The sequence below is a fragment of the Egretta garzetta genome, unplaced genomic scaffold (genome assembly GCF_000687185.1).
Source record: "Egretta garzetta isolate BGI_Z169 unplaced genomic scaffold, ASM68718v1 scaffold109, whole genome shotgun sequence".
NCBI classification, from domain to species: Eukaryota; Metazoa; Chordata; class Aves; order Pelecaniformes; family Ardeidae; genus Egretta; species Egretta garzetta.
In genome coordinates this window covers 817,560-841,808 of record NW_009260793.1, presented here as the reverse complement: position 1 = coordinate 841,808, position 24,249 = coordinate 817,560, and the positions used below count along the sequence as shown (strand labels likewise).

Below are 24,249 nucleotides of genomic sequence, written 5' to 3'. Positions count from 1 at the left end.
TTTTTAAAGCCTTTTCAGTAATTAGAACTAACAGACCATCTATAGAAAAAATAACTTCTCACATGAAATTCTCAGTGGGCTGTCTGTGAAAAGTAGTCAGTTATTTTAATGAGACTGAAGAAACCAGCTCAAGATAGTTGTGGTCCTGTAAACATGGCTTCCAGTAAAAACCTTGCTTAATTCTATATCTGCTAATGGAACTTTGTCACTTGCATATTTTTAAGTTAAATATCCTTTTGGTCCCCTCTACTACATAGCTACCTGACACTGGAAGAATTGAGAGTTGTGAATGTCATGTTTGTCCTGTGTCTTGCATAAGACAGTATAATAGCATGCTAGCGTAGGGTTAAAATAAATGTATCAAGTCAGTAAATTAATTCACAATACTCTGAAAAACAGCTGAACTAGGGAGAGGGTATTTTCACATGTGTAAAAAGCAAGCTAGAAATGGGACTCCTAAGAATGAAAGTATCCATGCTGTGTGATATGTGAGTCAGACCCCCAGCTTCTTCCTTCCTAGTTGAGAGGTAGGATTCCTGGTAGGAATCTACTGATTTAAATCACAGGGCAATGGGGCAAAGCGGCAGTGGGGCTTCTGGTGGATGCTACAGCTGTGGATGTGCCTTCTGTTGGGTTTTATTAGAGCCTGTGGAAGGCATATCCCCAGCTGCAGACTGTTCCCTTTTGTCATGGCATAATCCGTGTGCAGCATGGCAGTACATGGTGAGACAGGCTGAAGAGTTGTCTCTCTCATTGTTGCTCATGAAGAAGTGAAATCACAGTGGTCTAGAATATAGGAATGCACCCTTTCTGATTAGAAAAGCACACAAGCACATTTTTAGGCTGTTCTTACACATTTAAGTTCCTGTCTCTCATGTTAACCAAGTATTTTCCTGCAAGGAGTTACTTTTTTCAGTTGAGGATTTAAGAGAAGAGGTGCCCCAAAGAATTTTAGTATCCCTATCGCTGTCTATTAAACTTGTTAATTAAAGATATGAAGTTAATTTAATTTGGGATATGTCAGTCTCTACCTTTTTCAGTATTTAGCATTGGTCAATAAAAATCAAAATGTGATAAAATCCAGACTTGACTTTATCATGAAAGAGGAATCTGAGGCTCATTCTAAACCCTGAGTTTTTGCAAAATTGGTACCTTGCCCACCATTCTGTTGTAGAGAAAACCTGAATCCATCCTGCTTCATGCATATCCTTCTGCTTATAAGGTATGGCAGTGGCTGTTAGAATATCACAGAATATTGTCCTTTTCCAGTAACGTCAAGAAATGTGGTTTAAATTAAACAGAAAAGATGTACTTGTCTTGCTAGCAGGCTAAACTGAAGCACAGAATGGCATTGATAAATCTTTTTTTCTGCCAACAGCCGCTCAACTATGAAAAAAAGAAATCGTATACACTTAATATAGAAGGAGCAAATACTCACCTCGATTTCCGCTTTTCACACTTGGGACCATTCAAAGATGTAACAATGTTGAAGATCATTGTTGGTGATGTGGATGAACCTCCGCTCTTCACTATGCCTTCCTATGTCATGGAAGTTTATGAAAATGCGAAGATCGGGACTGCTGTTGGCACAGTAACAGCACAAGATCCTGACACTGCCAGCAGTTTAGTGAGGTATACTAAATCCACATTGTACAGGGTTGAATTCCACTGGGTAAAGGGTTAATGAGATCTGGGATGTATGAAACTATGTCTTTTATTTTAGTACAGAAAGGGAAACATAGGTCAGAACCGTGTCATGATCAGTCTGTATGTATTAGGCTTAAAAATACAAACTTCAGCCTTTTGTTGGTTTGCACTAAAATTGCCACCTAGCCATTGGCCTGAGCAAAGGTCTGCATGCACCAGTTCCTGTAGCAGCACCTCTCCCAACAGCCCGCTGAACAAGGACAGTATTTGTCACCACATCATATAAACTGGTGCACTCCACTGGCCTGCTGCCAGTCAGTATCCTGCCACTTGCTTTACATCTGTTCAGGATCCTAATGCTCTTTTCCCCCGTCACACAGGTATTGAGCTGGCCCTCTGCACACTTGCCACACTGTAGTTGTCCCAGGTGCTTGTGCAAGACAGGACCTGGTTTAGGTATGCCTTTACTCACAGACATACAGTGTAATTTTTGCATAATGGTGTTTGAGGAGGAAGCCATTATTTTGTAATGTGCTTCAGTTTAGTGGGGTATCAAAAGAATAGAATGGGTGTAATAATGCACCCCACTGATGCTGCTCGGGATATGTCATGTCATCTCCAATTGCGGCATCTGGGGCAAAAAGGAGTGCTGAGAAGCGAGCACTTGCAGCAGCAGATACATCGTTTGAATACCAAATGAATATGTAACGTTTTAGGAAGGAAAGGTTTTGAGAGTCTTTTAAATGAAATTTCTTCTTAAAGAAACTGTTCTTATTAAAAATAAAAATAAAAGAAAGAAAAAAAAAAAGAAAGTAAGGAAGATGTCTGTGTTGCTGCTTTAGCCAGAATACTTCTTATAATAACAGAACTGTCTTGGGAATAGGTCATGATCTGAACTAAGGAACTGAAATCAAGCTGGAAAAAGCCCCATAGCAAGCTTGAAGAAGCATTGATGCCAAAAATATACCCATGGATGTCAATTTGACTTATTCTGAATTTAAGAGCATTTGCATTTAACCTTGGACACTCTGGAATCAGCATTTGGATTTATGTCTGGTTTAAAGTAAAGTTTTCAGTTACATGTTTTCAGCTATAATCAGATCCAGTGACATTTTTTACTGGCTTCATTTCTGGGATGAGTTACTTTCTAAACTGACAGAGAATCATAGAATCATAGAATCATGTGCCATGCAGTGTGAGAATTTTGTGGAACAATACATGAATGTTTGTCTTGAAGGTGGTAGTGGATTTAAAATGCTTCAGAAAAAAAAATCTTCATGAAAACATATTTGATGCTATTCCTTTTTATGACATAATGGTATAGCCTTTGTGGAAATCATATGAGTACATACTTGTAAAGCTGTTCTTCTTAAGCAAATTGGGCATTTTTAGTCTCCTGACTGAGTTGAAATCTGCTGGGTATGTGTAATAGTTTAGGTAAGATGAAACAATTTGTGCAGAACAATGAAAGCATCAGGTTTTTATGGTTCTCTTGTGTTAATACTCTAGGATTCAAAATGTTTAGTGTCAGACAATCAATATATACAATTTCTTAGCGGCAAGGTATTGCCTTTGAAAAATTGCCACTATGGTATTTGTGTCTAAATCATAACATAAATAAGAAAATTTCACTAAAAATAACTGCCAAGTGCCTGTAGCTTTAATTCAATAATTCTGAAACAACAGCTAACACGGTCAGACAGATCAGCTATCATGGTGGTTTGGGAGGAGGAAGGGCAAGTGCAGATTTAACTAGTTCTTCCATAATTCAACCATCTGTGGCACCTAAGGTTTGTCTAGAAAGGGGTAAGACAACTGCTGTAAAAGGGAAGCAGCAGAAGTTTATGCAGAGGCTGGGAAGGCCAGAAATAGATTTTCTGGGTGAAACAAGCAATGATTTGGAGACAGAGGGATTGGAAGGAACAATATTTCCGAATATTTCACTTTTTGCATTGGCCTTTTTTTTCCAAACAGGAATTTCTAACCCAGTGATTGAGGACAGAATATTAAATATCTGTATTATTCATAAAATTGAGGTGAAAAATTGTCCTTACTTTTGTCTATCCTATTTTTCCCCCCATTGACATTTATTTTTGCATTGTTCTTTCCATCTCTTGTTTCAATGTGGGGGGGGTGGGCAGGGGGGAAGTGTTAGCAAAACATACTGAATCTTGAAGCTCTGAAAGGAGCCAGCCCTCAGTTACAAGTTGGAGGGATTCGGCCAGGGCAGTAGCAGCTTGGATATATCCTTGACATATCATTATGTTGTGACCAGGTCTAGTCTCTGGCCAGTCCTTATCCATCTTGGTTGAACTGCCAGTGAATGTCATTTCTGAGCTTGTGGGTTTTTTATGAAGATGCTGATCCTCTAAGGTCTGGACGATGGGTTGGAAGCGGCCCATGACCGGACAAGCGGGCCAGGCCGGCCGGGCTGAGCTGCTGCTCCACCAGAGGCGGGGTCCTTCCCCAGGCTCTGCTCACAGCAGCAAGCAAAGGAGCGGCTCAGAGGAGGCTATTTTTCTCTGAAGCATGCACACAGTGCACTTAGGTCCTTCTGTGCTGGTTTGCAAGAAACGCCTCCACTGTTCATCTGAAACCCCGATGAGTCTGAAAGGTAAGGGTAATGAGATCACGCCTCTCCTTCGTTTCCACATAATTCCTAGTTCATTAAAAATAAAAGTAGTGATTATAAAAAATAAAACCAGGAAGATTCAATGCAACTTTCTTAGAAAGCACAGATCACACATTCTCCAGGGAAGACAGCTACACATAGGACTTGCAAAGCTGATCTGTGTGGAGCAGCGGAGTAATGGAGTAGCAGTTCCTCCATCAAATGGCTCAGATGTATCTCCAAATGCTGCAAGTCTACAGGACAAGCTGCGGGGCAGCGATTCACTTAACAGTTTTTCCTAATCCACTTGTGCGTCCTTTCCACTTTATGAGGACACTCATTGCTGTGTGTGAGGTTGATAAAGCATTAGGCACACACAGTTGCAACCATATCACTTCTTTGCTGTCCAGCTGCTAAAAGAGATACAGTGCTGTGATTTGTTCACTGCCCAATTAAGTAACGGTTTATTTTGGTGGCAGGAACAATTCTTATAAGCAGAATAATGGTTAGAAGAGTAGTTACAGTAATTAACAATGCTGAAGGGAAATCTTTTTATAAAACAGTTATTTGATCTAAACCCACAAAATAAATTATAACATCTATTCTTATCAGTCGAGAGGGGGCTGAAAGCTTTTTTGTCCTTATTTCCTGTCCTGGTTTCGGCTGGAATGGAGTTGATTTTCTTCCTAGTAGCTGGCACAGTGCTGTGGTTTGGATTTAGTATGAGAAGAATGTTGGTAACACACTGATGGCTTAGTTGTTGCTGAGCAGGGCTTACAACAGTCAAGGACTTTTCAGCTTCCCCTGCTCTGCCAGGGGCACAAGAAGCTGGGAGGGGGCACAGCCAGGACAGCTGACCCCAACTGGCCAAAGGGCTGTTCCAGACCATATGGTGTCATGCTCAGCATATAAGCTGGGAGAAGAAGAAGGAAGGGGGCAACGTTTGGAGCGATGGTGTTTGTCTTCCCAAGTCACCATTCCACGTGACAGAGTGCTTCTGTCCTGGAGATGGCTGAGCACCTGCCTGCCCATGGGAAGTAGGGAATGAATTCCTTGCTTTGCTTTGCTTGCGTGTGCAGCTTTTGCTTTCCCTATTAAACTGTCTTCATCTCAACCCATGAGTTTTCTCACTTTTACTCTTCGAATTCTCTCCCCGATCCCACTGTGGAGGAGTGAGCGAGCGGCTGGGTGGTGCTTGGTAGCTGGCTGGGGTTAAACCACCACATTTCCTTACTGCGATTTCACCAGCTGAGCAGTCTTCAGAGTGCACTGACTTTGTGCCAGTGCTTATGCTAGTGTTTTACTTTTTCAGCCCCAGCAAAAGAACCTCTGTAATAACAAATGTAGCTATTAGAGGTTTCTTTTATTCAGACATTATCTGGTTGGCAATTTGGGCTGTTTTAAAGGGTTCTTTTAAAATTGATTTTTTTTTTTTTCTTCAAATAGATAGAACTGCATTTTCAGGGAAACTTAAAAATACTGTGTTTTGAAATAAAAGTTTACTATAGTATTGAAATATGAAAAGCAAACATAATCATAGACAGCATCAAAAAGGGAAGATATTAAAAATCATTCATGTATTAATTTTAAAATTAAAGATTTATTGAGCGGTTTGAAAAGCAGCTATTTACTTAAAAAATTGTGTTCTAAGCCAGTGGAAAACTTCCTAAATTGTAATTCATTCACATGCATTACTGCCTTGTTGGGACATTTATGAGAAACTAAATCCCTTTCATTTCATTGCATCAAGTAGTCTGCTTCCATATCAAAATCTTTTGTTGCTTGAAAAAATCAGGGTTAAGTCATGTCTTACAATATCTGGTGCACAAGCAGGTCTTGAAAGTTTCCCGTAGAATATAAAAGGAAACATGACTATTAAATGCTCTGATTATAATTTTATTTTAGTATATTATTAATTTTAATTCTTTCCATACTTACTTAGAAATGAACCTTTTTTCTTCCTGAACCCATACACAGAAGACTTCAGTGGGGATTAGGGGTGAAAACAGCCTTTAATTGGCAAGTTGCATCTATGTGTATTGGGAGCAGCCCTAGGCTGCTAGTACTGCCTCAGGGCTGCGGTGGTGCCTGGGGAACCCCCACCATCTTCCTGTAGGTGATGCTTGGGTGGTGAGTCCCTCCAGCCACAACGCATACTCCTGATGATCCTTGGAGCTTTCTGACTGCATCTGGTCTGTTTTTGGTGGAATGGTTTTCAGAAAAATAATGTTGCTGCTGTTCCCCAAGCTGCCTCCAAGTTAGCAATTCAGAAAAAAGCAAAGGCATTGTTTTAACACCATGATACTTTCCAAAACTCTGATATAATAGTGAAAATAGTCACATCACATGGGCAAGTTCCCTCATATTAACTTGATCCCAGTTTGATACTGTGCTATGAGGAACTGAAAGCCTTTATTAACACTGTGCCCTGGTAAGAGTAGTTTTTGAGAAATAAGTCATGCTGTTATGGAAATATGGCATGCATAAAGCATAACAGCAGCTCACTCCTTTCGCTGCTGCTGTGCAACCTTTGTCATGCAGTGGTACAGGAGCCAAATCACGGTTTTGCACACTAATGACAAGGTCTCTGTCCCCTCTGGTCATTTGTTACTCCTATCTCTTATGTTTGACTTGGGTTGTTTGCATTTCTGGGCAGGAATGGTCTCTTCCCAGCTATTTAACAGAAGACTCCTGGCGAACAGGGTGTGGGTACTGATCAGCACTCTGCATGTGATGGTCGTGTCAAACGATAAGAAATATAAGCACCTTCCCTTTTCAGAATGATGCCTATCATGGCTTGATTAAAAATAATCTTATATTCTGTTGGATCCTGGGAAAGTTGATTAGGTTTTGTTACATTAAAACATTGGAATTCAAATCTTATTTGTGTTGGATCCTAACCAGTCTGTAATCTTCCTCACTATAATGAATTTTAATAGCTAGGACTGAATTGATTAGCAATAGGAAACTGAAGTAGCCTTAGTGCCTTCCTCATCTCATTAGAATATGAACTTCTTTCTTCACTGTCCTCTTGACACTACTGCTAAAAAAGCAGTAAAACACAGAAGAAATAAATATGAAACATAAAGGTGCACACGGTTGTCTTTTATAGAAAGCAATTGTTTTACTTCCAGGAAAGGCAGAAGCAGCCAACCAACAACAAAACAATAAAAACAAAGTAGCAAACAAAAATAACCACGGAAAGTCAGAAAAAGCATTGGGTTTTTTTCTTGGTTTTTTTTTGTTGTTGTGGGTTTTTTCCTTTTTTTGTGAATAACAGTTTGTTAATTTTGTGTTCACAGTTCGTGAAGAATACAAGTACAGTTTCAGCCCTGATTTCGGCTTCTTGCTTTTCTAATGGCCTTATGGTCTTGTCTTGTAATGGATGGTTATGATACATGTACATACTAATGAGTACAAAAATGTACTCATCCAACACCATACTTGGTATCTAGAAGCTATAATGAATTCAAAGTTGCCTTACCCTAGTTTGATTTAAATTGACAGCCTTCTCTTCCTTTCTTTCAGATGGAATACTGAAAAATTAATGAATGACAAGTTCATAGGTTTATAACAATTAATGTGATGTAGGAAACTATTCTTCAATTCCTGCATCAGGCAGAGAAACTTATTTTAACTTTTGCTGCATTGGTAATGATAGATAGACATAAGTTCAATACTTTCTGGCATCAGCTTTAGAAAGTAAGTCACATCAATTTTCAGTAAATGGTATTTTAAGAGTAATGCTCATATGTAGATGAAAGAACATACCGGTGGAGTTTCATGTATTCCTGTTATTATTTCTGAGAACCTTAAAGACATAAAATGTTGCAGAGGATTCTGGTTATAGACTATTTTTCTGATGTAAAGTTTATATTTACTAGAGGTAGAATAAAACCTGAACTTTTGATTGAAACTCGGCCACTCAAATTTTGGTCATACAGCATCAGCATATTAAGAGAAGGGAGGTGCAGGAGAGAGCTGTGTGAAGGAATCAGGGTGGGGGGTTGTCATGGTTTAACCCCGGCTGGCAACTCAGCACCATGCAGCCGCTTGCTCACTCCCCCCACAGTGGCATGGGGGAGAGAATCAGAAGAGTAAAAGTGAGAAAACTCTTGGGTTGAGACAAAGACCATTTAATCAGTAAAGTAAAAACCATGCACGCAAGCAGAGCAAAGCAAGGAATTCATTCACCACTTCCCATGGGCAGGCAGATGTTCAGCCATCTCCAGGGAAGCAGGGCTCCATCATGCGTAATGGTGACTTGAGGAGACAAACGCCATCACTCCAAACGTCCCCTCTTCTTTCTTCTTCCCCCAATTTATACGCTGAGCATGACATCATATGGTCTGGAATAGCCCTTTGGCCAGTTGGGGTCAGCTGTCCTGGCTGTGCCCCCTCCCAGTTTCTTGTGCCCCTGGCAGAGCTGAGAAGTCCTTGGCCAGTCTAAGCACTACCCAGCAACAACTAAAACACGAGTGTGTTATCAGCATTCTTCTCATACAAAATCAAAAACACAGCACTCTACCGGCTACTAGGAAGAAAATTAACTCTGTCCCAGTCAAAACCAGGACAGGGGTCAAAAGGAAATTTTTTTGAAATGTTTTTTTCTTCCTGTCCTCTGAGATCGGTATCAGTTTCTATGCTGTTCCTCCCTACTGTCAGTAGGGAGAGGGGATAAGATTGATCCTCTGCTAGAAAACATAAAAGCATCTTCACCTAGCTGTATTCATTTATCTTACGTGCTCTTTGAATATCGTATAAGTGGAATAAGGTCAGTTTGTTTTCTGCTATTCTGTGTATGGGATGCTTCGTTGGCTCTACTTAGGGCAGCCTGCTGAGATCAGTGCCATCATCGTGTGGAGTGACTGTCCCTCCCTCACATGCCTGATGGGGGAATGTCCGCCCCCAGATCCTGCCAAGCCTGTGCTTGTGGGGGCAAAGGCAGATGTCTGTCCTCCCCTCTGCTTAGACACTCAAAGCATGACGCTGTCATAACCCTGTGATCAACACTCACAGACACACACTAATATCTTCCCAGGGTATGCGAGAGGCTCACAGTTAGTTAGCAGAGAGGAGCTGTGTCCTCCTCCTCCGTCTCACCTCCTTCATTTGTTTGCTCTCTGTATTCCTCCAGTATTATTCTTCTCCAAGATTGTCAGTAAATCAAAACAGAAAAAGAACACCCTGTTTTGAATGGCTGGAGACAGAAGGGAATTTTCGTCCAGTATCTTCTCTGAGTCTCTGTGTCTTCACAGGGAGGAACCTTTTTAAAACATTTCTTTATAGTGTTGAGGTGGGAGATCTGTTGCTGATTTTTTCCCTGAGGCCTCAAATTATTTTTGATTCTTGTCAAGCTATGTGTCCCAGACCTCCCACGAACAGAAATGTCCATCTCTCTGTACAGCAACTGGTAAGCTGTTCTGACAGCTGTTCTGACTAGGAAGCATCCTGCTCAGGATGGTGGTCAAAATCTCACAGCAACCAGAACCACCTCCATCCCTCACTTAGAGCTGTGAGAGAAAAAACTGACAGATCATCTTTATATGATGACTCCGAGAGCCTGATTTTTCATGTCAGTGCATCATCTTTATGTTTCTATAATTTTCACTGACTTCAGAATGAATCCAGTATTTAAAATTCTTTTAGGGTTTTAGGAGTTGGCCTTCATATCTGAACATCTCTGTAGTGTAGTCTTTTGATAGGGCCATTCAACTCCAATAAATTGATAAATAAATCTATCAATCTTGGGTTTATTTGATTTAGTCTTTAGTATGAGGAGAAAAAAAAAGATTATATGTAAGTAGAATACTGGTAAACCTTTTAGGAAAAAAAAGCAAGTCTCGTGTAACACTGATTGCACTTCATTTCTTAGCAGCATTAGAATCTGAATATTAATCTCTCTGAATAAAAAGCAACTTTGATATAACAGTTCTGCCATCAACACATCTACTTGAAATGCATTTGGGCAGTTGTAATATTCTAAAGAGATCCATAAAGTTAGGAAAAGACAAACCTTTGTCTTGCTTTGACTTCTGAAATATGCTTCTAAGAGTGTGGGCTTTTCTTAGCCTAATTTTACTGGTAGAATTAGCTAGAAAAGATGTTCAGTGGTTAACATATGCAGACAGAAATTGTCAGCTAGAAAAGATGGGCGTACAGAAATGACATATTTCCTTCAAATGAACAGCATTCCCATTTTCCAGTGTCCAAGGTGACCCATGCCAGCAGTGGAAGGGGGATAAGAATGAGAGCAGGAGCAGGAGCAGGAATCCAACTTATGCATGAAATGCAAACCAGTAGTGGCTGCCTTTCAGCGGCTTTGCTGGGAGTAAGCTGTTCACTGCTTGCAACTCCTCCATGCCTCCCAGGATCTGCCACCCCACATCTCCAGGACAAGGAGAGGGAAGGCTGCCACTTCTGCTGAGTTGAGATTTTGGTATAAGAGGTGAGCCAGGAGTCCCATATGGGAGAAAATGAGGTACTTCTGATCAGCTGATGGATGTCAGCTGGCAGCCAGAGCCAGAGCTAACTCAGTGGGAACAGCATATCAAACTGAGTTTCTGCAAGTGCTCTGAGAGGAACAGTATTTTCCTCAAAGTTATTCTATGCCTGCCTGAAAAAAAACCCAAAGGGATGGTAAACAGAGGGATTGCCTTCTCCAAGCTCTCTTCAAATTGTATTTCGTTTTCACAACTGGAAAGCACAGCTGAAGTCTGTAGTTCTCAGCAGTAGTCTTCTGCTGAGGAGCTCTGGAACATCTAATATCTCCTTAATCTACCAGACATGCTGTAGGGAGAAAATTGGTTACCTGCTGTTTTGGCAGCCGACTTCAGACTCACACACTTCGCAATTGCTTTTCTCTCCTGGAGAAGTTTGTTTGAACTATGGGGAAATAGATTGGCCCTGGAAGGGAGGCAGAGTAGTGCAAGACAGTCATGGCAAAAGAATGTCTCCCCACTGCTTCATTTGGCTTCAAGGGGATGCTGCTGGTTCCCAGGCTCATGAGGAGTGCTGCTGTCAGGAGGCAGAGAGAAGATGAAAGGTGTGCACCAGAGTTATGTCCCACCCTGGGCCATTTCTTGTTGGTCTCCAGCTGGCCAAACACATGGAGTTGCAGCTGATCCATTCTCTCACTGTTCATCCTGGCATACCTCCCTCCCTCACCCTGTGCAGCTGTTGCTTACACTTTTTTTCTTAAGGTATTTTTTAAAAGAAAACCCCTCTATACTTCTGAGTCTGAGCACCTCTTTCTGAGAAAAGTTTCTTTGCTTAAATTTTTAACTAGACGGGTTTCCTTATAATGACATTTGATTTCTAATTGATAAGTCTCTAGATGGTGTAAATTGGTTTGGCAGAGGAACTAGCCTCTTCCCATAACTTTTTTTAAGTGCTTCTTTGTAACCAGTTTCACTTGTTATTCAACGATTGGCTCTTTACCTATGTCTCAATAAAAAAGCCCAAGGAAGTACTGTGACCTGTGAATCCACATCTGGCTGAAATGCAGCTGTGGAAGTTCATTAGCAACAGCAGGTTTGTAGCCAGGGTGAAAATTTGTAAAAGTGTTCTTGTTCGTAGTTGGTAAGTAGGGTAACAAATAAAAATAGTGTAATGAAAGGGTAAGCTAAAGACTTGATTAAAGACAAAAAAAAAGACAAGTTAAAACTTCAAAACTATTTAAAAACTCAAGCTCAAGGCTCTTCCATAAAACACGATAACTGGAGAGAGACCTACTGGAATAGTAACAGACTATGCAACTTGTCTGTCAAGTGACAAACTAATGTTATTATTTTAAGACTTTTTTTTTAGATTCTGAAAATGCTTGTGGGTTTTAGCTTCAGAAACCCTCCTAAAAGGTTTGGAAATAAGTAATGTTCCTAAACTCCTTTGGCACCTTTTAAAACTTTCTCAATTTTTAAGTGTTCTCTGTATTATTAGAGCCTGACTATTTTAATATTGCAAACTGATTTCTATGTCTTGAGTGCCCTTTCGCCTATATATATATATTTCTCTTTATTTTCTCATTCATGCAAATGCTTTTAGTTTTCAATAAGAATGGTGGGAATACCTGTCGCCACTGAACCACTGCATCACTAAAAGACAGGACATGAGGAATGAAGTCACTGGAGCCAGGGGTTTGCTTTGGTTAGAAGTAAGAATAAGGACATGGATGGAAGCTGGGAATGCCCTTGTGTTGAGTAACTTCACCTGGTAAAAAGGTGGCACATGTTGCATTTCCCAGTGCTAGGAGGACTGATTTTGGTATCTAATTTCCTTCAGATTCTCTTCAGATAGTGTGACTAATAGGTTTTCTATATTCATGATGCTTTTTAATGTATTTTCTTTAAGATTGGTTTCTGCTGCTGGTTTGGACGTAAACAGTTTATGGAGAGCTGTTTACCTAAGCATGTCTTGTTATTAAGTCTCTTTATTAACATGTGCCATGCAACTCAGATGTGCTGATTTAATCGTTAAAAGTATGCTAATTCACACAGCATTGTCATGAGTAAATGCCTGTAAACAAATATCTGCAATGAATATTATAAATTCATTTTCAAATGAGTGCATTCTAAGTAAGAAGAAACAGTCAACTGAGTTAAGGTGAAAATTCACTTTTGAAGTAACTCTCTGAAATTCAAAACTTAGCACTATAGCGTTCTGTGGTCTAGAAAAAACACTGGAAAGCTGCTCAGTAAAGGTGGAGGGAAGGGTAGGAGTGGAAGGACATGACTAACTTTTTTGCCACTATTATCTAGCTGAAAGCAAATTTTTTACTAGGTGAAATACATTCAGAAGCCTAAATAAAGCATCATTGGTTCTGGAGTATGGTATATTTATGGATACACATGGTCTCTATTCTCAACATGTAGATAAATCACTGGCTAATATTTATAAAGGCCAAAAATGTTAAGTGCTTTATAAATACAATGAAACTTGTTCTAAACATGTGGCAAAAATTAGTGGCTCTACCAAGGTAGTTTCTTGTACAAAATATTTTAAGAGCACTTGGGAGCAGTCCTTTAGATTAGCATTCCTAGTTCTTCTACTGTGTGGGTATATCTTCTGTAACTTGTTTTACTGAGACATCCGTGAAGGTTGGGAACCACAGCAGTGCAAATGGCTGCTTTAGCCATTTGATACACAAAGCTATTTTAAGGAAGAATCTGGAGTAATGGAGGAGAAATGAACATTATGATAAAGGGAAAGCATAAGAAAGGGCCACTCATTTATTTATGATCAAGAAAAAATCTGTCAAGCTGTGAATGTTTCAATATTTCTATAACTATATGTAAAAGCACAAGAAGGAACTGCTACTGTGGATAAATTAGAAAAAAAATTTCATTATTCTAGTATCACTGTCAGTAAAAGTGTTAGTACAGTAAGTTACCTCAGGATCACTTTATTTCCATTAATGACACAGAAGATACAATTGAAATTATTCATCCAATACTAAGTTCTTTAAAATGAGATCTTTGAGCTTCTATAGAATACATTTAAATAACTGATATAGAAAAAGGTGTTAATCTTAAAAAAACCAAAAAGACTTCTTTTACTATATGTCTATGAAAATGAAGTGCTAAGTAGTTACAATTTATAACAGAATCAAACTTCAGTTTTTCCACAGCTTCATATTTGTGACAGATATTTGTTGGCCTTGGTTCTGTACTTTACTTACAGAGGGAGAGCTACTAAGTCATTATAAATCTCACACACATAAAAGCAGCAGAGTATTCTTACTGCTTTAACTTTTTTTCTCATTTAAACCCAACCTGAAATTCTATCTTTAAGTTACTGTCAACAAATAATGAATAGCCCTATTTTTATGGTACTATGGTTAGCACAATACTGACTCACAGAGCAGTCACTCTGCCCAACGTTGATAATTAGTAAACAATGTCCACAGTAATAAATGTTTGCAGGTGTGCTGCTTTTGGCTGGGGTAGAGTTAATTTTTTTCATGGTAGCTGGTATGGGGCTGTGTTTTGGATTTGTGCTGGAAACAGGGTTGATAACACAGGGATGTTTTCATTACTGCTGAGCAGTGCTTACACACCGGGGGTGCACAAGAAGCTGGGAGGGGGCACAGCCAGGACAGCTGACCCCAATTGGCCAAAGGGCTATTCCAGACCATATGACATCATGCTCAGCATAGAAACTGGGGGAAAAAGAAGGAAGGGGGGCATGCTCAGAGTGATAGAGCTTTTTCTTCCCAAGTCACCGTTATGTGTGATGGAGCTCTGCTTTCCTGGAGATGGCTGAGCACCTGCCTGCCAAGGGGAAGCAGTGAATGAATTCCTTGCTTTGCTTTGCTTGTGTGCATGGCTTTTGCTTTCCCTATTAAACTGTCTGTATCTCAACCCACACATTTTCTCACTGTTACCCTTCTGGTTCTCTCCCCTATCCAACTGGGGGAAAGTGAGCAAGCGGGTGGGTGGTGCTTAGTTCCTGGCCAGGGTTAAACCACAACACAGGGACAAGTCTCTTGTGTTATAAAGTGGTTTGTATTTGCAGTACATATTCCATAAGAACAGGTCAGTAAGCATATTTTATTTTTTTTTAGCAAATATTCTTGCATTATCAGGAGACCCCTAGAGTCAAGAAAAACATAGCTGTAGTAGGAGAGAAGGAATTAAATTTTATCATTGCATACCTGATTGTAAGCTCTACCAGTAAAGGGTCCTGCTAATGTCTCCAAAAACACTGAGAGACAATTATGCTTCCTATGCTCCCTCTGTCAGCATTCCAGTTCTTCATGTAAAAGATGTTTGTGTATACATGCACTCCCCATCTTGCCCAACACAGCCAAATGTTCATTATTTCTGCCTTGATGGTAGTATAGTCAAGATGTTCCAACTGTTTATCATAGCTCAGGTTTCCTACACTGCCACACATAAAGTATAAGGTGTGAGGGGATTTCTCCACCTGAAGCAGGTACCTTCTGCACAAAGTTCAAATCTCAACACAACTCCGTGGAAAGCATGGCAGCTTTATGGACTTTTACAGGTTGCTAGCACTCTGTCTCCAAAGTTTTTGTAATTCGTAAAAGGTAAGGCTAGCTGTGTGCATAGGAGACACAACTTCTCCACTGGTATTGGCAGAATCTTTCAAAACATTTCCATGACAAATAAACACTTGGAGAACCTAAAAATCTGTGCTTCGTGGAAGACTGAGACCTGCAGAGACACCAGAAAAATCAGTTGTTCTGAAATTGAAAAGCAAATCCTGATTCCCAAATAGAGGTGTGGGTAGCCTGGACCAATACTGCCACATGAAGTAAAGCCAACAGGATAGTTGCGTGGCCCTTTTTTGTTTGTTTGTTTGTTTTGTAATGGGTCTTTAGAGGATTCCGATATTCCTCAAAAGCAACATAAATTTCCTGGAGTAGCTGTAACATTCAGTGTGTTGTGATCAATGACTGATGAATGTTAGTCAAGAGTTTGCTTTTAATTCATGTCCTGAGTTTACTGAGCACTGTGAAGCATACCAGCTTTTGGAAGTGTGTCTGCAATGCCCGCTGTAATTCAGCAATTAGAAATTCAGCAATTATTTTGTGGTAAAATCACTTGTTTTGATTTTTTCATCAAATTTGGGACACACTGATTATTTCCTGATATGAATTTTTGAAAAAGGTTGCCCCATCCCCTACAAAATCAATATCTTGCCAGTCTGCTTTGAGTATGGAGACACTTTGAGACTATTGCCTGTCTGAAGCAGCTTCAGCTGCCATCTTGCATGTCCAAAGTGTCTTTATTGAGTACCTCTGGAGTATTTTAGAATGAGGTATTCTTAGGTGTTGGTAGTTAATGAACCTCAGATAAGTTCTAACTGTAGCTCAGATGGGAGAGAGCAAGTTAAATCCTTATTCCAGAGAAAGATAAAATGGGTGGGAACTGAGGTCTGCTGTCTCTCCAACAGCTCCCACAGTCATATGGGAGCTGTTTCACTCTTCACGATGCCAAAAGGAAAGATTTTCTAGGCTATTTTTGTCTGCTTTGATTTTCAGTGCCTGACCTACAGTTCTTTAATCGCTGAAAATACTGGAAGCATGAAAATAGCATATTGTAAGGCAGCTGTAAAACACTTCTTGCAGGTGGGAGAGGGGGGTTCAGGTTCTCTCCAAAAGGAAGATCTAGCTTAAGTCATCAAGTCCTAGCTGGCTTTTTTACTGAGTGTCCTATCCTTTGACCAGTTAAGGTGACTCACTCCAGTTGCTGCCTCCTCCTCTAGTGCTTTATTTCCTTTGCTTTTTCACATGTCATATCTTACTTTAATAGATCATTCAATGAAATATTTGTTTGCTTGTTTGTTTTTCCTTTCCACAAATAGTCTAAATAAGTACATTGTGAGAGAAATAAAACTGAAGGGTTTTTTATATTTTTTGAGCTTGGCAGCCTTTATGTGCAGCACTCTTTTTATTAGCTGGCAATTACATTTTTGGTGATGTAGAAATAAGAGCAATTGGATGGGACAAATAAATCATTTTGACCTATATATAGCTTCCATATATTAAAAACTTCACATAATGAAAGCAGGGCTGACAAATTATGAGGAAAAACAATTACGGTATATAAAAGACCTAGAATCTTTTTTCCTATTATTTTTTTATCAAGTCTGAAGTTAGTGAAGAAGGCTTGATAGAGGTCTGTAATTGCTTCATTTGTTAAAAGCTGTTGTAAATTATTCTGGCTTTGAGAACAATGTCTTGTCAATCTCTTCTTTTGTGTTCCCTCCCTCTCCTTCCATTACCCACTTCAAGGCTTTTACTTTCTCTGCTAGGCAAAGTGCCCAGAAGTCAAAGGAGTTAAGCAGGGCTGCTTAGTTATGCTTCTAGGCTGTGGGAATCAGCCTTTTCTGCTACTAGTCTCTGTAATGGTTACGTTCAAGACAGTTTACGCCATTGTGTCATCAACTTCATGTCAGAGAGACATGCTTTAAAACAGGTACCAGGACTGAGCACACTGGTTTGCAGTGACAAGCAAATAAGCAGAAGAATAATATCATACTATCTTTCTGTTTTCTTTTCTGCCTTTCCATTTTATGACTTTTTAGTCAAAATATATGTGTATCTTACCTTTAACAAGATTGTATACTGCTGTGTAAAATATCACCTGTTAGCAATTTATATCTTTGTGACTCACAGTGGAAAGCTTGTTATGTATCAAAAGAAATGTAACATTATGAAGGAAATGAAATATGGTGTTGCTTTGGGTGTCTCCATAATACAGAATTTTTATTAGGATGTTTTTAAAAATTTCTATGATTTCAAAAGCTTGAAAGTCATATTCTTACGTAGCTTTCTGTTACTTTGGATGATACATACTACAATGAGTATATATTTATTGTTTTATTTCTTCATAGATATTTCATTGATCATAACACAGAAGAAGATAGGTATTTCACCATTGACGCTAATACTGGGACCATTAAGACTGCCAAGATCTTTGACAGAGAGGAGACACCTTGGTACAACATCACAGTGGCTGCTTCTGAGATAGGTAAATAATATATTTGGCACATAGTATTACAAATATTAGAAAAGAAAATAATAATTTTCAGATTTTAAGAAACACTATTTTGAGATGTTGTGTTCTTTTTAACACCACAGCGTTTTTAGCCAGTTTGTATAAAGGAGAATTTTCTCTGTGTGTGAATTCCCTAATTCCATGGAACTGATAAACAAAACCTTGCATGCCTATGTGATTCTACCTGTTTAAATTTACCATGTTTTTCTGTATGTGACAGAAGGCTGCCAGTTTACCCAGGAACAGTTCCAAGCATTCAAGTGTCCTAAAATCAACAGCTAGTCCCATTTGTGTTTCCTATTTTGTGTATCTTAGAACATTATATAGTACTGTCTGAGAAATTCATCCTTTCTTGTATCTGCTATTAACCTTTTTTAGTGAATTGCATGTTAAATATGTCAATATTAATTTATATCTGACAGGTGCCTAGTAGTTGCTGATTATCAGAGAATGACTTTGGCCTTTTAATAGGCAAATTGCCAAGTAAAGTTACAATAAATACTTTCCTGTGTATTTGAAAGGCCTCAAAGCCTGATAAATTTCCATTGCCTCAGATAAGGCTGGCAACAGTCAAGAAATATCTGACTGAGTAGTCCCAGATAAATATTTTTACATGAGGCAAGGACAGTTTAGGTAACATTTCAGTTAACCTTTTTACTATGGCACAAAGTTCTAAAGTTAAAAAACTCAACAAACCAAATTAAAAAAAACCTCCCAACCTGGATCAATATATCCAGTCCTGCATAATTGCTCTTCATGATACCATCTTTCAGTGGCAGTGATTTTGATCAAAACTGTGAACTAGTTTTATGTATATTCCTTTCATTTTTCTTTTTTTTCACCTTTTTTTGGTCTATTCCGTCATTGCCAGATGACACAGTACAGGTTTTACCTGTAACAGGTGCCACTGGTGTTATTGAGACCTCTCTGCTTGCATCTGTTTCATCTCCAGGTTAAAATGGTATCTGTTCTGCTGCTTACATCACTAACACATGCTACAGAATTAACAGCACGTATATATTTTATAAGGACAACAAATTGTCAGTATTGTACCTGTTTTCACGACTAAATTGACATTTTGAACTAAGTCAATTTCTATTGTAAATAGTAAAATCTAGAAGTTTATGGTTAGCCCTTTTAAAAAGGTAGCCACTGACACTCCAGCGTGCTTGACAGTGTCTTCATATATAATGTGTTATTTCAGTACTGCACGAAATAAAATATAATTTAAGCCTAATCATAGGCAGGTGCATAGTAAGTGTTAATTTGAATTAACATTTAAAAGCCACATTGGGACATATTGAAAAAAGGAGTAGTTACTAGTCTTTTTGGGAAGCCATCCAAATGTAATTATTTTGCAGAAATAAATCTCAATAGCATTAAACTTAAATGTAGCTTTCTACACGTTATTTATTTCACGTAGTCAAATGAGTGGTAGTACACATACCATGCTGAGAGAATGCTATGGAGAATGGAGAAGGATTATGTTTATAACTAAAAGAGAATAAAATGAATAATGAGGATGAAATGCCATTTTTTTTTTTAGGCAGCCTGCTTAGAATTTTCCATTCTAGGTGCAACTTGTTACAGGAAAGCAGAGATTTTTCTTTTTCTCCACTGCATTGCCTTTCTTACTGTTAAAGTTGGGATTGGAAAGATAAGTAAATCTATAATGTCAGTTTGAAAAATAGTTCGGTTATGAAAAAAGAAAGAGAACAGCAAATGAGAGATGGATGGGAGGCAGACTGACACGCAGCCTAAACGATGGGCAGCCTTTCCTTGTGTCCACTTCTTTGGCCATTTTCTTACCTACAGTAATTTGAAAATAACAACACTGTACTCTTCCAAATAAGTTGTGAAATCAGTAATTGGATCTATGATGCAAGCATACGTAGGCCAGAAATTTCATGTTAAGTGCTATCTATCCCATATCTACAGCCTTTTATGGCATTCACTTTCAAGTCCATGCACAAGGAATTGCAGAACTAAGACTAAAGATCAAAAATAGGTGGAAAGCTATGACCAAAATGTTATTTAGCTGTGACAGCGGCAGTCTTCATCTGACATGGTGGGAGGCATTTGTAGCTTCTGACACCATTTGCTTAGCCAGGAACATAGTAGAATCTGCAAGGCCCAGAAAGACTGTACTGATTCAACTATAGAAGATGCTCTGCTGAAATAATGTTATGGTTATAATTAGTCTGTTGAAGTTTTCCTCTCTTGACTTTACACTACACTTCACTGACAGAATTCAGTTTCTACTGATCATCCTTTGGGCAGCTCTTTGTAACTGTGCTTATTTTACGCAAAAGAAATTTAGGATCAACATATTTCTACCCTCAAATGTATGATATCCTTATGCTTCGGCCTTATTGTTTCTGAACCTTTCATAAGACATTTACTTTTGCTTTTAGTCTCAGTAGTTGATATACACTCTGCATTGATCAGAGTGTGGGAGTAATGTTGATGTAATGATCGGTATTTTTTTTCTGTTTACACAGATACTTCCTAAAGCACACCAGAGTTCATTGCCACAAGAACGGATGAGACAATCCTTTTTTTATTTAACATGCACTGTTCTTTAACAGCCTCATACAGTGAGGAAGAGTGGGATTTGGGTGTCCAGGGCACACCACTGAAATTGAAACACCACTACTACTTCCCAAAAACTCCTTGTGGTACTAGGGAATAAGAAGAATGATAAAATAATACTAAATTTTATATTGAAGCATCTACAGACTATGTTTGGGGCAGGGGGAAGGACCACAAAGTGATGGTAATAGGATTTTAAAATACAGTTTTGCGCAGAATTACTCACATTTCATTAGCTTGTTTGAATTCTTTGAAAAAACTTACAAAAGGGTATTTGAAAGAGGAAGGAGATACAATTTGCTTAGCTCTGTTGAACACTTTTGACCGAGTCTTTGATAAGAGTAATGGCAATAGGGAAATACAAAGCACATGCACAAAGTTTTATGACAGATGAAAGACTGATTTAGAGGAAAGAAATACACTCATAGTGAATGGGTGTTCCTTTGGGAGTGGAAAAAGTTAAGGCTGAGCTATTTTAAGGACTGGTGTAGGATCTGACAATTAGAATTCTTTGTAATGATAGCACACAATGATTCAGATTCCACAATAACCTCCTTAGCTGCTAAGAATTAAGGAATATTGAGAGAAGCTCATGTAAGGACAAGATAGATGGGCTAGTTAAATGAATGGTGAAGTAGACTGAAAATTGTCTTAAATGGCAGGCTCAAACAGTTGTGATCAGCAGCTCAAAGTGCAGCTGGAGGCCGGTCACTAGTGGAATACCCCTGCGGGCTGATACTGGATGCAATACTGTTTAATCTCTTCATTAATGACCTGGTTGATGGGACAGAGTGTGCTTTCAGCCAGTTTGCAAATGACACAAAGCTAGAGTAATGGCTGATACACCAGAGTGTCATGCTGCTATCTAGAGGGATCTCAACAGGCTGGAGAAATGGGTGAACAGGAACCTTGTGAAGTTCAATAATTGGAAATGCAGAGTCCAGCACCTGGAGAGGAATAATCCCATATACCAGCACACATGCAGGGCCAGCTGGCTGGAGAGCAGCTTTTCAAAAAAGGATGTGGAGATCTTGGTGGATGCAAGCTGACATGAGCCAACTGTGTGTCCTTGTGGCAAAGAAGGTCAACTGCATCCTGCACTGCATGAGGAAGGGTGTTGCCAGCAGGCTGAGGGAGGTGATCCTTCCCCTCTGCACAGCACTGGTGAGACCACATGTGGATTGCTGGGTCCAGTTCTGGGCTCCCCAGAACAAGAGAGACATGGAGCAACTGGACTAAGTCCAGTGAAGGGGCATGAAATCATTAGGAACTGGAGTATCTGTTGTATGAGGCGAGGCTGAAAGAGCAGGGACTGTTCAGCATGGAGGTGAGAAAGCTCAGGAGCTTATCAATGTGTTTAAATAAAGAAGTAAAGAAGATGAGGAAAGATGAGCCCAGATGAGGAAAGATGAGGAAAGACTCATCTGAGTAGTATCCAGTAAATGACAGGAGGCAATGTGCACAAACTGAAATACAGAAAATTCCATTTACACGTAAGAAGCAAAATGTTTTTACTGTGGGATTGGTCAAAAATTGGGACAGGTCATCTAGAGAGGCTGTGGAATCTCTGTTCTTGGAGATACTAAAAACCCAACTGGACATGGCCTAGAGCAATGTATGCTAGTTGAGCTTTGAGCAGGGGAGTTGGACTTGCTGATCTATGGAGGTACCTTCCAACCTCAACCATTCTGTTATGTTGTGATGTTGGGAACTGTGTGTTGAATGTGGAGAAGAAAAAGGACAAGTCATAAATTTCTCACAAATAGTGATGTGTTCTCAGAGAAAATAGGTGGTTCTAAATGTAATTGTGGGTAATTCAATTAAGGTTTCTCAATTAAGGTTTCTGCTCTATAATGACTGAGAATGGAAAAGCAGATAATTTCCCACTATTTACCTAAAGGACCAAATGGAATTCAAAGAATGCACAAACTTATCTTTGAAGGGTCCGTAAAATGTTCCTAATCCGTAAATCTGTGGAGAGGCTGTGGAGAACAGGAGAACTGAAATAATAGGGTACCTGCCAGGTGCTGTCAGATCCCCCAGACTTAAAGAAATACTAGCAAGAGACAGTAAAAAATGACCACGTGAAAGGATACTGCACATACTGAGCTTTGATATCACAGTGTATTAGAAATCAAAATACTTAAGAGACATCATTATGCAATCAATTTCACAGACAAAACAGAAGTCTCTAAGGCTATCACACACAATCAGATATTGGAAAAAAAAAACCCAAAGATATTTTGTCTTTGTAAATATGTCTTCTGTATTTGCTCCTCCATGCATATTCCTCTTACTAGCTTCAGAGAATAAGATGCCAAAGTGTTGAGTGAGAGCAATACCTCATTGACAAAATATGCAATACCCTGTGATGTATTGAAAGGATCACAGGAAAATACAGTCATTACAAAAACTACACAAAGAAGTAACTTTCAGAGATATTTCATAAGGGGCCAATAAACCCTGTTCAGAATTAAAATATGTGAAAAGGCAGGACAGCTCACAAGAATAAGAGTTTGGAATAGTTAGCCTGCAAGATTTAGAGTAAAAATATTAAAGTGCATGTTTGAATTATAACATAAGCAGTTTTTTCATCAGTAAGTTTTGGTAGAAACAAATAACAGAAAGATATAGTTATAAAATTTAAAGGAAAAGAGGGTGCACAGAGAGTAATAATAAGTTATAGCAGTGACATTCAAAATTCCTTGAGATTTTGAATAAATATTGAAAGCCTTATAATTACATCAAATAAACAGATAAAGTCTATAATTAGAGTGAGGTGCAGCTTATCTTTTCTTTTGGTGAACAGGGATATTGCCATCTCATACTGCCATCAGTGAACAGCAAGTTATGAGAAGAATTTGCCAGTTCTTTTTCATGTTTTATGGTTGCATCACAGCAGAAAAAGACATTCCTAAGATTTTGGTAGGAGATTGAAATATATGTTACTTCTGATAGCACTACATGAGACTGTCATATGGAGAATGAGAACCAAAAATAGAGATGTAAAGTAAACAGAATAAACCTGTTAATGCTATTAAGAGGCACACCGATTTATTTTACAAAAAGTAAAATCAAAAGACAAAAATACACAATTAATTTCTGTTTGTTTTGAAACAAGTGCAAACAACATATGCATTGCCTGAAGGAAACAAGTCTATGGAGTATTATCTTCCTGGCATATAGCATTGAAAGAATTAGAAAAGAATAAGAATTGACGACAGTTTATTTTCTCATTTTAAACTTTGTCCCATAATCAAGAATAACTTTAATGCCTTGTGTCAAAGAATTAATTTTTAGGAAAAGGAACCCTTTTCAAGATCTAGAAGTAATCTAAATCAGAACAAATCACTGTTACTGTGTTATAGTCTCCTAACCCTCTGTGTTTGTGGACAGCAGGGTGATTGTTTGTTTAATACCAGTGAGTTTGTTGCTTCTTGTCTTAGTTTTTCCTTGAAGTGATTTTTTTCTTACGCTAAATACAAAATTTCCTCATAGTGATTTTCAGCCTATAATTTTTTCTTCAAAACTAGTGGTTTTTTAACTATACAGAGTACACTTAAGTAATGTAATTCACTCTTTTTTAAACATCAGTACAGGGAAATGTTGTCTTATGTATTGTTTCGCTACATTTGTGATTATCTCCATAGGTACATTACAGAACCAGACATAAAAGTGTTATCTTAAGCCCTTCGCCCACCAATAAAAAAATCACATTCATTCTTCATCTTTGACCTCATTTGCATCCTGCCTGCTAGCTCAGTTTCAGAGAGTTTTAGTAGTGGTAACAATTACTTTATTTTTCAAAGAAACAGAATGTGCCAAAAAAGTGTTTCCCTAAATGTAGACCAGATTAAAGTAGATTTTAAAAAATAC

General features: G+C 38.7%; 1 protein-coding gene across 3 annotated transcripts in view; it reads left to right on the top strand.

Annotated features, from left to right (window-relative positions):
• The window catches only part of CDH18 (cadherin 18), a 173,459-nt gene that overhangs the window by 122,105 nt on the left and 27,105 nt on the right, over nt 1-24,249 (top strand). For all 3 annotated transcript variants that reach the window (XM_009646724.2, XM_035902108.1, XM_035902109.1), the window contains 2 exons: nt 1,379-1,632; nt 17,618-17,754. In XM_009646724.2, coding sequence (XP_009645019.1) covers nt 1,379-1,632; nt 17,618-17,754 — 391 coding nt within the window. The remainder of the gene's footprint in view (nt 1-1,378; nt 1,633-17,617; nt 17,755-24,249) is intronic.